Source organism: Xenopus tropicalis, chromosome 9 (assembly GCF_000004195.4).
Source record: "Xenopus tropicalis strain Nigerian chromosome 9, UCB_Xtro_10.0, whole genome shotgun sequence".
Classification (NCBI taxonomy): domain Eukaryota; kingdom Metazoa; phylum Chordata; class Amphibia; order Anura; family Pipidae; genus Xenopus; species Xenopus tropicalis.
The window spans coordinates 50,487,476-50,500,956 of NC_030685.2; the positions used below are offsets into that span (position 1 = coordinate 50,487,476).

The 13,481-nt window shown below is 37.2% G+C and overlaps 1 protein-coding gene across 7 annotated transcripts in view; it reads right to left on the reverse strand.

The window, feature by feature from the left end:
• The window catches only part of adam23 (ADAM metallopeptidase domain 23), a 106,039-nt gene that overhangs the window by 23,906 nt on the left and 68,652 nt on the right, over positions 1–13,481 (reverse strand). For all 7 annotated transcript variants that reach the window (XM_012970227.3, NM_001246206.1, XM_031892567.1 and 4 more), the window contains 6 exon segments: positions 10,795–10,843; positions 6,619–6,718; positions 5,403–5,474; positions 4,148–4,234; positions 2,675–2,755; positions 1,486–1,536 (listed from right to left, as the gene is read on the reverse strand). In XM_012970227.3, coding sequence (XP_012825681.2) covers positions 1,486–1,536; positions 2,675–2,755; positions 4,148–4,234; positions 5,403–5,474; positions 6,619–6,718; positions 10,795–10,843 — 440 coding nt within the window.

Consider the following 13,481-nt stretch of genomic DNA (forward strand, 5'->3'; position numbering starts at 1 on the left):
AATTATTTAAACAGTAATTAAACCCAATATGATGGTTTTGACTCCAATAAGGATTAATCGTACCTTTGTTGGGATGGAGTACAAGGTACTGTTTTATTATTACAGAGAAAAAGGAAACCATTTTAAAAAATGTGAATTATTTGATTAAAATGGTTAATGATCAAATTGAGGAATATTGGCCTAGAACATAATATTTGTAATTGGATAGAAAACTGGCTGAAGGATAGAGTACAAAGAGTGGTGGTAAATGGAACATTTTCTAATTGGGCCAGTGTGGTTAGTGGAGTACCGCAGGGGTCAGTCCTTGGTCCTTTGCTTTTTAACTTGTTTATTAATGACCTGGAGGTGGGCATAGAGAGTACTGTTTCTATTTTTGCTGATGACACTAAATTGTGCAAAACTATAAGTTCCATGCAGGATGCTGCCGCTTTGCAGAGCGATTTGACAAAATTGGAAAACTGGGCAGCAAACTGGAAAATGAGGTTCAATGTTGACAAGTGCAAAGTTATGCACTTTGGTAGGAATAATATAAACGCAAACTATCTACTGAATGGTAGTGTGTTGGGGGTTTCCTTAATGGAGAAGGATCTAGGGGTTTTTGTAGATCACAAGTTGTCCAATTCCAGGCAGTGTCATTCTGTGGCTACTACAGCAAATAAAGTGCTGTCTTGTATAAAAAAGGGCATTGACTCAAGGGATGAGAACATATTTTTGCCACTTTATAGGTCCCTGGTAAGGCCTCACCTTGAGTATGCAGTGCAGTTTTGGGCTCCAGTCCTTAAGAAGGATATTAATGAGCTGGAGAGAGTGCAGAGACGTGAAACTAAACTGGTAAAGGGGATGGAAGATTTAAGCTATGAGGTTAGACTGTCGAGGTTGGGGTTGTTTTCTCTGGAAAAGAGGCGCTTGCGAGGGGACATGATTACTCTGTACAAGTACATTAGAGGGGATTATAGGCAGTTGGGGGATGTTCTTTTTTCCCATAAAAACAATCAGCGCACCAGAGGTCACCCCTATAGATTAGAGGAACGGAGCTTCCATTTGAAGCAGCGTAGGTGGTTTTTCACGGTGAGGGCAGTGAGGCTGTGGAATGCCCTTCCTAGTGATGTGGTAATGGCAGACTCTGTTAATGCCTTTAAGAGGGGCCTGGATGAGTTTTTGAACAAGCAGAATATCCAAGGCTATTGTGATACTAATATCTACAGTTAGTATTACTGGTTGTATATATATAGTTTATGTATGTGAGTGTATAGATTGGTTAGTATAGGTTGTGTGCTGGGTTTACTCGGATGGGTTGAACTTGATGGACAATGGTCTTTTTTCAACCCTATGTAACTATGGAAGATAGCCTTTCCATAATTTGGAACTTTCTGGATAATGGGTTTCTGGATAAGGGGTCCAATATCATGTAGACAAAATTAGATGCCTGCGAGGGCCTCAGTACTGCTAGAACAATAATGTAAAATAAATGTAAAATAACTCAACCTGGTTGGAATCACAGGCATTTCCATCCTGTTTCCTAAGGTTCGGTGGGCACTAAAACAAATCAATAACATTTCATTACGGAACAATACAAACAATGGATAGATTTACCAAAGGTCTATAATTGTTTTCCCTGTGTAAACATTTTTGAGTTTTAATGCACATTATTTTTCAAGTTCATGAAAACTACAAACTATTTCACCTGTCTGTTTTACATATTTTGATGCTGGAGATGAAAATATTAACTAGAAAATTAACAAGCACCCAGTTAACTAAAGTTATTTTCTAAATCTGTTTGGCAACTTCAGAGGAAAAGGAAAGCCTGAATCACTAGGATACGCCAAGGGCTAGGCACCCCTGTTCCTGTACCTGATACCCACACCAGTGCAGATTTTTGCACCAGGAGCACCAGCCCAGGGTTCTTCTTAGTGATCACTACGCAGTGATCCTTTTCTTCTAGTTGATTTAAAACATCATATTCTATGGGCCAAACACCTGCAAACCTGCTTTTAAGTTAATTTTAGACAAAAAGTAGAGAAAATATTTTTTCGTGCTTGAGAAATTTTCACAATATTTTTTAGCCCTTTTTTTGTAAAAGAAAATAAAGTTACCAGCATGAAAAACAATATAAATGTACATGCTTATTTTTTTGTGGAAACTTATTTATAAGCTGCAATAAAGGTACTTTCATTCATACTGGGGTTTGCCAAATCCATGATTCAGTTTGGATTCAGAAGACTTTCAAGAACTATTGCAATATTTGAATTTTGCCTGATTGTTAGTATTCACCAAACTGCTTTAGTGTGACTTTTAAGTACCAGACAAGTTAAGTTGGGAGCTTTATGGTAGTTCAAATTCAGTTTAGCTTTTGGCTGAAACTTGGAGGAGAATACAGAGTTCAAGCATTTAAATAAATTAAAGATTTGGTTCATAAACATTAATATTTTGCATCAGTACTTGTGATTCCTATACCCCAAAACCAATGTCAATGCTAATATCTGCATATCAGAAATAACACAAGTGGAAAAATTCAGTATTTTCACTAAAACCACAAGTGAATTATCGGCTAACACTACAAAATAAACTATCCTACTAAATAAACTTAGGCTGGCACACAGATTTTCTACCAGAAAAAGTACAATGTAGAAAAAGAATTTTATGCAGTGCCGAACAGCAGTAGACATGGCAATACCTGACCAGAGTCTCCTGTGCAGTGTTCAGTAATATCACATTCATTGACAGCATAGCGACAGTCATATTCCCGTGGGAGGAACTGGAGTAATAAAAAAAATAAAATAAAGAAAAATAAAAAATAAATAACATACATTTTGCTAAAAAATGTCTCAGCTTTATTCATCAAGCACTTTTAGTAGTTTCCTAGAGGATCTAAGGGATGGATCTAGGACAAAAAGAACTTAAGAGGAAAACAAAAACCTGTTGGCAGGAGAAGCATCCCATTATTTATATCTAACACACTATATTATGCTAGTAACTTTACATACTGGATATGTGCTTAAGGAGTAGCCTCTTTTTACTCAGTGCAAATGAGGGTATTACATGATTCTGGGTAGCTTTACAATATCTGTAAAAAAAACATCAAGCATTTCAAGCACAAATGTTGTTAATGTATTCCTGGGACATGTTGGTACTAAGTCTACTAATCATCTAGTTATTACAATTGAATATTACTAAGGGGTAATATATTAAATTTTTTGCTGCATCATTCCCCTTAGTGCTAATTTATTGTGACTGAATCTATCACAAGAAGCAGTAAATTGGGAGCAACACAATGCCTGTACTTAATGTCTGCCATATGTGGTAATTATAGGGCCCTGTAGCTCCCTGTACTAACCAGCACTTCTTAACTTGAGCATCTAAATGACATGCAAGTTAGGAAATGGGATAGGAGACATGTGTCCTCATACATCTTCCCTGCCCTACAGTATTTTCTGTAACCTCTTGATTGTTGATTAAATCTTAAAATTCTGAATCAGAGACCTTTTTGATAAATACATTTAATCTTAAATTGAGGCAAAAACTGAACTGATCATCGTTCCACCCAAAAACATCCCTTCCCCACCTTTTACTATTTATAATTATGGAATGTTTGATTTAGAATGCTTTCTTAACTTTTATTTTTCCTTCATCTAATTATATTAATGAAATCTTGTATCTTAGGGGCCAATTCTCCAACCGTATATATACATACACATATAAATGCTGTTTTGCAATTGCTGCTCTGGTTTACAAGCAAGAATATCATCTACCTTTATATTTGATCTCAATATCTAAAATACGTTTGTGCTTCAAACTAGTGAATATATCCTTATCTCTTAAAGGAGAAGAAAAGGTAAAAACTGAGTAAGCTTTATAAGAAAGGTCTATGTAAATAAAGCCATAAACACAAACTCTCAGAAATATCCTTCAGGGCATGGCACAAGTCTGCTAAATTTGTTCATCTACCCCCTCCCAACCGTGCAGAGGGAGATTCTAGGGCTGTTTACTCGGGTATGGTAAAGCTTTCTCTAGAATAAATATAGTGCTCTAGCTTGCACTACTGTGACTAATCTATTGGCAATAATATGCATTTCCTTCTCCTTTAAGGTCAGTGACTTCATCTTAGATTATGGTCTGATCCCCACAATGCAAATATATATATACTTACCAGGCATGATGTGTTACAGCAGGGCCCATCACTGCAATGTGCTCCATTTGATAGAGAACACTTCTTACAGCAGTCTCCAAAACAGTCCTAATAAAGCATGAAATATAATATACAGCATTCCTTATGAAAAGTTCAGGGAGCAGCTATTTCTGTCTCCCCTTTAATTAAATGTATAACACATTTATGATTTAACTCACTTAAACACATCGTTTTAATGCAGCTATTTGTTTAGCTTGCATAATAAAACCACATAGCATCTGAAAGAAAGCATTTTAATCTATTCTGTTGAAATAACCTTGCATACATTCTGTCCTTTCTCTCTAGATGCTTTCTCACGATTTATTTGTGCTTTTATTTCTTACCAGAAAATGACATAATTATGCATGCCAGCAAGAGTGCTATAGGTCATATACCAGCATCACAGCTACAGAGCAGCTTGGTCACTGGCAGTAGTGAGAAGGGGCATTTTGGAGATGGTAGCTAAGTGAATAGTTGTTGGGTAGAGGTAAAACAATACATAACGACCCACTTGCTGTTGTTTTATTGTATATTAAATGCTCAAATGTCTCCAGTTTAATCATTATGGAGTATTACCATAAAGACACAATATTGGTGCATTTTTACACTTCTGAAAGCTCTTACAAATTTAAATACTCCCTATTCTATAGCAGGGTAACTACTACACCAATGTTTTATACAATTATTTAAGGAGGGAGCCTAATCAAATAATGCAGCTCTAAACCAAGCAAAATATACTGAGGGTTTCTAACACCCCTCTGGTAATGCCCCTCCTCCTACCCCCACCACTTAGGGGCTGATTTACTAATCCACGAATCCGAATCCCGAATGGGAAAAAATCGGATTGGAAACGAACATTTTGCGACTTTTTCCTATTTTTTTTTTTTTTTTTCGTCGCCGTCGCGACTTTTTCATTTTTTTGATAATCTTAAATGAATCAGACACCAAATTCAGTATCACCAAGCATCACTAATGTGGTGAAGTAAATACAATGTAAGAGCCAACCTGTGGTGCAAGGGCATGTTTATATTGGCATTTGTTTTTGCGTAAGAGCTAACCAGCTTTAACTAGAGCTCACCACAGTTTGCTAAGGAAAATTTAATTTGTACAGGAGTGAGTCCTATTTTCACTCCTTGATACATATGCTCGTAAAAAGTAAGAGCAGTGAAATGTAGTGAACATAGTTTTAAATAATATATCACCAAAATGGGTGTTTAAAGATTTTTTTTGAACTTACCATTCTAAATCCACAGTCACACTCTTCTCCTGCCTCCACATAACCATTTCCGCATTCTGTCACTTCAAATAACTGCAGCAGATAAAAAGATATTTTGTTGTTGAAATTTGTTGGGTTACTTTTCTCAATAATAAAAACATCAGTAAAGTTATGTGACATTTATGTGTTTAATGGCAGTAAAACTGATGCCAGAAGAGAACTCTCTATGCCCCTGTGCCACTGCTTAAGAAGGAACCTTATTTTTCTTATCAAAGGACGCCCTTGCTTTCACTGGAATAATCTACTGGTAATTATATTATTAAAATATGTATACATAGTTATCATATTCCCCTTTAGTGCTTCTTCTCCAGAGTAAACAATCTCAAGTTAGCTAGCCTTTCTTCATAATTGAGACACTTTATGAGCTTAGTTGCTTTTCTCTGGACTACATTATTTTAACAATGTTCCATTTAAACACTAGAGACCAAGACTGCACTTCTAATTCTAGATAAGGCCTTACCAGTTCTTTGTAAAGGGAATAATTGGCATTTTCTCACATAAACCATTGTTGGTTCTTTCTGCTGCTAACCAACATCAGTTGTTGCAGCTTAGTTTAATAGCCCCAAAGTAAAGTACCACTAACAACTACTCCTACAGAGGCCATATGATCGTTTAGACAAGCCATAACATAAACAACTGACCTTAGTTTAGTAAGAAAACATTCACGGGGCACTGCAACCCTGCTGTCTAACTTAAAACATTCTAAAAAGCAAATCAGTTTGTTTTACATCATCTGTCCTGTAGAAAACTAACCTGGGCTAATGCAGCATTTTTAGATGAGAATATAGCATCCAAATCTTTAGGGCTCATTTACTACTGCAAGTGCGGCTGCATCTGCACAAATTTCCCTGCTGTTAGTTACATGTAAAACCCCATTCCTTAAAGGTACTTGTCTCACAATGTGCTGCTTGCACTTGCGTATAAATGTGCTTGGCGCCACTCAGTGCTTTCTGACTCTATTGTTAGTTGTATATTTTCATGATGTCCTGCCCCAATAAAAACATATGGCAGCCATTTTAGGCCATTAACCTGAAATATAAGTAGTCTGGGCTAGTGCAATAGCTAGCTTGCAAGTGCACCTGAGATTTTGGGGGGATTTTTAGGCACTGTACTAGTTAATAACCTTTGCATTGAGACTGTAAAATGTGAGCTCATCATTTAAACATAATAGATTTACCTTGGTTGGTCTATTAAAGAGGCAGGACCCCCCTCCACGGTTAAGGAACTCCTTGTATTCTGCAATGCTACACTTGGAAAACCTCCGTGAATGGTACACTCTTAAAGAAATATAGAAAATACTGATTATGGGTGAAAAGAAACTAAAAGTATGAGAAAGCTGTACATTCTGGTAGCTTTGTTTAGGCTATTCAGGGCTATAGTATATGGGGCACAGGGCAAATACGTATTAGGTATTAACTAATAGCAAATCCACCATAAAAGATTTGTCAAAATCTGAACTGAATCTGAATCCTATTTTGTATATGCAAATGATCAAAAAAATCGGTAAAAAAAACTGCAGAAAACAAAAAAAATTGTCATCTTCTGTTGTTAAGTGGTCTAAAGTTCCGATCTGAATCCCGCTAAAAAGGCTGGGATTTGACCAAAATCCGAGATTCAGTCCATCTCTAACAAATATATTCAATGTGCGGGCCCCATCATGGGCGTCCGCAGAAAATTTTCCAAGGGGGGGCAAGTAAGCTAGCATCATCCTGCAACAGATAAATATATATATATATTTATTTTTTTTGCAGGATGATACTAGGGGAGGCTAAATATGGCCCATACACAGACTGACCTACAGCTAATGTGACACTTAGTGGATTCACTGCTGACGTAAAAAGTTAACCTCCCAACTACCTCTTGCCGTTCCCACTGACTCCCAGGGATACTGTACAAAAGTGCGGGTGGGGGTGCTTTTTTTTTTTACCCTAAAATGTTTAGTATTAGTAGTAAAAGTATTCATACGCGCACTTCTGTTAGGGGATCTGCAAACATTTGTGTTTGGGATCAGTTAGCTTAAAGGGGTAGTTCGCATTCGAATTCACTTTTATTTTTAATGGTTTTTCAGTTATTTAGCTTTTTGTTCAGCAGCTCTCCATTTGGTATTTCAGCAGCTATCTGGTTGCTAGGGTCTTATTTACCCTAGCAACCAGGTAGTGATTTAAACAAGAGATGGGAATATGAATAGTTAAGGGGCCTACTTGGAAAAATAAGTAATACAAAATTATAATAATAATAAAATTGTAGCCTCGCAGAGCAATATTTTTTGGCCCCCATTTGAAATCTGTATAGAGGCAGAAGAGAAAGGCAAATTATTCAAAAAAATTAATTAGGAAGACCAATTGCAAAGTTGCTAGGAATAGGCCATTTTATAACATACTAAAGGTTAACTTAAAAGTGAACCACCCCTTTAGATGTGTTTATGTTAGTTTTATAGCAAGAAAGGCAGTGGATACTGACTCCCCATTATATACAGTGAGATGCAGTCTGTATTTACAAAACCAGCACATTATATGCCATGAGGAGCAGTGGGTACTGATGGCAGATATTCAGGCCCTGGCACTATAACACTGGCACTGATACACAGCATTGACCCCACTGTAACTTACTATAAATGAACAAAACAATGACAAAAAAAAAAAAAAAAATAGTAAGTGCAAAAAACAACAACACATATATAAACTCACAATGAGCTTTTTCAGAGGGAAAGAGTTAACTTACCCTCCATGTGTTAGGGTAGGGGATAGATTATAAATTAAACAATTTAATGTCAGCTAGTGATTCTTTAGAACTGTATAGTACCTGTGGGATGAAAACTGCAGCAAAAGTTGAGAGTTGGTTCTCAGGTAAAGTTACAGCTGCAGATTCATCTTTTCAGTCTTTATTTCTGTTTCCAGTTTGCAAAATCTCCCGATCCCTGTGTGCATCTGTGCTCTGATTGGTCAATTTTACTGTCTGTCAAGGAAGCTGTGCTCTGATTGGTGAATCCACAAGAAGAAAGATCCAATCGGAGCACAGCAAAAACGGGCTTGAGGGGAAAGTGCAGAAATGGAGTAAGGTTTTTGTTTTTTTTGCTACTTTTCCAGGGGGGGGCAAGTGCCCCCTCTTGCCCCCTTCTGTGGACGCCCATGGGCCCCATTATGTAATTTCAGACTGCAACTCTCTAAATAGATTTAGGGGAAATACATGTTGGACAGTTGTAAATCTGAGCTATAACGGCTAGAGACGCAGGACGGACGCTACCTAAAATGGCAGCTGCTATCTTAATCAAACAGAGAAAGCTTCTAAAGCTGTTTACTCAGGTATGTTAATGGTTTCTGCAGAATAAATATATTGCTCTAGGTGGCACTAATGTGGTAAATCTATTGGCATTAAAATGCCAAAATAACTTTCCTTCTCCTTTAAGCAAAGACCATTCTGTTTAATGGTGTTTAAGGGGTAAAGCAGTGAATTCTAACACCCTTGATAATCTCTGAAAATGAACATGTATTGCATTTAAAATTATGCAATGTAAGGTAATACAGATTTGGAATAGATTCTTCCCCTTCCAATGCAGAAAAGCATTTAGTAAATCTGAGTTGTTCAATACATCAGCTTATTTTTTGCAACATATTTCTATTTATTTATATTTTTATTTTATGGGGTCTTTAATCAAAACAGAATAAGGAATAATTGTTTAAGCAAGAATAGATCCATCAGTTGTTCAAAAGAGAACAGATTTAATGGGTCAATTATGAATGCAAGTGCAGGGTGTAAAGTGCAATTTTGGACACAAATCACCATGTATATTACTTGTAATGTATATATATTGCATGTTAAGTCAAAACTCATTAGCACCAGTATTCATTATCTGTAGATAAGTCTGACTTATTGACATAGGCGGATTTTCAATAAGGCTAGGGGAGGCTAAGCCTCCCCAAACCTGCTCTGGCACCCTAAAAATAAAATAAAAAAACCTGGCTCTGTTTCTGCGCTGTCCTGCAAATCTTCTCCTGTCCCTGCAAGCTCCGGGTTCTGCTCTTATCAGCTGTGCTCTGATTGGATCTTTCTTCTTGTATATTCTCCAATCAGAGCACAGCTTTCTTGACAGACAGTAAAATTGACCAATCAAGACACAGATGCAGACAGGGATCGGGAAATTTTGCAAACTGCAGAAATGAAGAATCTGCAGACTGTAAGTTTACCCATGAACCAGCTTTGAACTTTGCTGCAGTTTTCATCCCACAGGTACTGTACTGTATATGTTCTAAAGACTGACCCACTAGCTGGAATTAAATTGTTTTTTGTCATCTGACATTTATAATATCCCCTACCCTAACAGATGGAAGGTAAGTTAATTTTTTTTACTTTTGTCATTGTTTTTTTCATTTATAGTAAGTTACAGTGGAGCCAATGCTGTGTATCAGTGCCAGTGTTATAGTGCCAGGGCCTGAATATCTGCCATCTGTACCCACTGCTCCTCATGGCATATAATGTGCTGGTTTTGTATATAAAGACTGCGTCTCACTGTATATAACGTGCTTGGGATGTCAGTACCTGCTGCCTCACTTTCTATAAAGCTAACTTAAACACATCTAATGGGGAGGTTCACTTTTAAGTTAACTTGTAGTATATTATAGAATGGCCTATTCCTAGCAACTTTGCAATTGGTCTTCCTAGTTAATTTTATATAGTTTTTGAATAATTTGCCTTTCGCTTCTGCCTCTTTCCAGCTTTCAAATGAGGGTCACTGACCAAAAAGTATTGCTCTGTGAAGCTACAGTTTTATTTTTCCATGCAGGCCCCTTAACTATTCATATTCCCATCTCTTGTTTAAACCACTACCTGGTATATAAGACCCTAGCAACCAGATAGCTGTTGAAATACCAAATGGAGAGCTGCTGAACAAAAAGCTAAATAACCGAAAAACCAATTAAAAATAAAAGAGGACCAATTGCAAATTGTCTCAGAATATTAGTGTCTACATCATATTAAAAGTTAATTTAAAGGTGAACTACCCCTTTAACCTAACTGAACACAAATGTATAGAGAACCCCTAACAGAAGTAAACGTATGAATGTTTTTACATCCTAAGCATTTTAGGGTTAAAAAAATCCCCCCCACCCGCACTTTTGCACAGTATCCCTGGGAGTCAGTGGGAACTGCCAGAGGTAGTTGGGAGGTTAATTTTTTACACCAGCAGTGAATCCACTAAGTGTCACATTAGCTGTAGGTCAGTCTGTGTATGGGCCATCTTTAGCCTCCCCAAACAAAAAAAGTCACCCTCCGCCTATGCTTATTGAATCAGTCTCATAGTGTTTGATTATACATACTTACACTTTAACATTTCCTTTCTGGGATGCCAGAAACTTACCCTGTCTCCTCCATAATGCATCCACCAAAGTTCTCTGTGCAGTCACATTCTTCTCAATGATAATGTAAAACCATAGAGGTAAAAAACAGAATAAAAAAGAGCGAGAACAGAATACATTAACAATAAAATAATATGGTAACTAAGTGTTTCAATCCTGCATTCACTGTGATCCAAGCCATTCTGATATCACTCCAGTGCTGCAGTTAAAGCTTCAATTTACTTTCAAACCAAATGACTTTAATAAATAGAAACTGGCAACAAAATAATTTTTCACATTTGTCTACATTATTTTTGTATAAGCTTTTAGGTCAGTTACCTATAATTGTTAACCAATTCATTCAACTTTCTGCCAGATTGCTAATTATTTTTAGTTTGGTTTGAACAGTCCCTTTAATTCTTTTACATACATTTTGCTTAATTTTTATTTTTTATGCAAGATTTCCAATCATAAAGGAGACATATTGTTGTGTTTTTGGTAGATTTATTGCGCAAGAGAGTCAGAGAGGTCTCAGGGGAGTCTCAGCTATCACAGCAAAAGGAGTCAGAATAGTCAAAAAAAATATAATTCTATAATCTATAATCTGCTGTCAGAGTGTATTTTCCATCAAGTCTCCACTCACTGGCAAGCCATTTGTATTCAATCTTTACCTGCTCGCTGCATGCAAATGGTTATACAGTCTGTACCCTGTGAATATTAAGCTGCTGTATATCCTGTATAACTTGCCAAATCCACACCCTGGGTCCTGCTATAACATTACTGCAGTTTGTCCTGCTCTCCTGACACTGCTTGACAAGGCTCCATGCATTCATTTGCAACTGAACCTAAGCAAGAACACCTGTACCAGAGTTCACAGACATCCAGCGAGAAAACCCCATGCTTAGGGGCACATTTACTAATTCACGAACGCTCCGAATGCGTTTTTTTTGTAATGATCGGTATTTTTTCGACTTTTCCGACTCTGTCGCGACTTTTTTGTCTCTTGCACGTATTTTTCATGACTTTTTCGTCGGCATCGCGAAAAAATCATATTGTTGCGCCGAGTGCGAAAGTTTCGGATTCATTCAAGCTTCGGTATCGTGACTTTCCTTGGGCCAGGTTGAAGCTACAGAGTGCCATTGATTCCTATGGGAGGCTTCCAAAATCATGCAAAGTTGGAAAGGTTTTCCAGCCGTTTATGATCGTTCAATACAAAAAAGTCACGAAAAATATGAAACGTTGCAACAGCGACGAAAAAGTCGCAATATTTTTGTTTCCAAACCGAATTTTTCCCATTCGGGATTCGAATTTGTGTTTTGGTAAATCGGACCCAAGTGCAAAATAAAGCCAACTGTGTACTTCAGGTCAGTTCTTTCATATTCTAATAATGACACAGCTGATTTGAGAGACTGTTTAAATCATTTATCTGCCACCTATAAGCGTTATCAGCAGCTGTCTGCAAAGTACACTTACTTCTTAAGGTGCTCATACACCTACCAATTTTGATTGTTTGTTCCCTCCATTGACGTTCAGGGCTGAATCATCATATATGGAGATAGAAACAATAGAGATACTACCTCCACCTGACAATTCAGCCCTAAACGCAGATTTTGCTTGGGCTCCTTCAACAACGCCCAATTAAAAGCTTTTGTCCCGCGCGATCAACGAGAAGACAGATATCCGAAGCTTTCATTTTGCCGATCTGCCATACACACACCAAATATGAGGTTTCATACGATAATATCAGTGCATGTATGGCCAGCTTTAGGGTGAAAACACATGGAGCTACTTGTCACAGCTACAAAAAAAGACAATGCTGATCATTTACTGATAATTGTCTCTATGTATGTTTTAGCATAGGCAATTCTTATAATTGTCTATGACAGGGTATTTTAGTAGCGGTGATTTGTAGCTGCTACTAGTAGCTCTGTGTGTCTTAGGAAAACTAATACAGAAGAATCCTCAGCATACCTAAGCAAAAAGGAAGCCTAAAGAGAAGGCAGATCTAAGGATTACACACCTGAAAAAGACCAGGTCTCACAGATCCATATCATCAAGACTCACGAGGTTCCAACACCTTTCCCTCTAGGAAATCAACACTACGGGTCAGATTTACTAAAACTCTAACTTTTCTAATTTTCTTCTTTTTAAAAATTCAATAAACTAATTTCCACAAATGTCTGACATTTACTAAAAAGTCTCAGTTGAATAGTATGCGCAAGAAAAAGGTGCAGAAAAGTTGCGAAACGCCAAATTTTTGGACTTGTCGCACAGGAACTTTTATTTTTTCAAATTGTTGCACAAAAACCAGTGTCAAAAATCCGTAAACCTCTAAAGTTTCAAAGCAAAGAAGGATCCTCCAGAAACGGAAAGAAATGTCTGCCATTCACTTCTGCATGATCTTGCATAGTAAATCTCGAATAAGTCTTGACTTTTAGAGATAAAATATCCAAATTGAAAAAATAAAATGACCGTTAGTATATGGTCCCCTAAGTGACAAGCGTATAGAGCCCTGTGCTAATGTGGAAGCAGCCAAGGTACAAATTTTCATAAAAGTAAATATGTACTAGACCAGGGTGCATCCAGTGCCAAAGAACCAAGCTTACAACATCCAGAGACAAACCCTGCAACCCACAGTACATGTCAGTTTTTTTATTCCTGCACACTGCTGTACCTTACAGTGCCCAAGCTGCAGACCCGCAGATGCTGG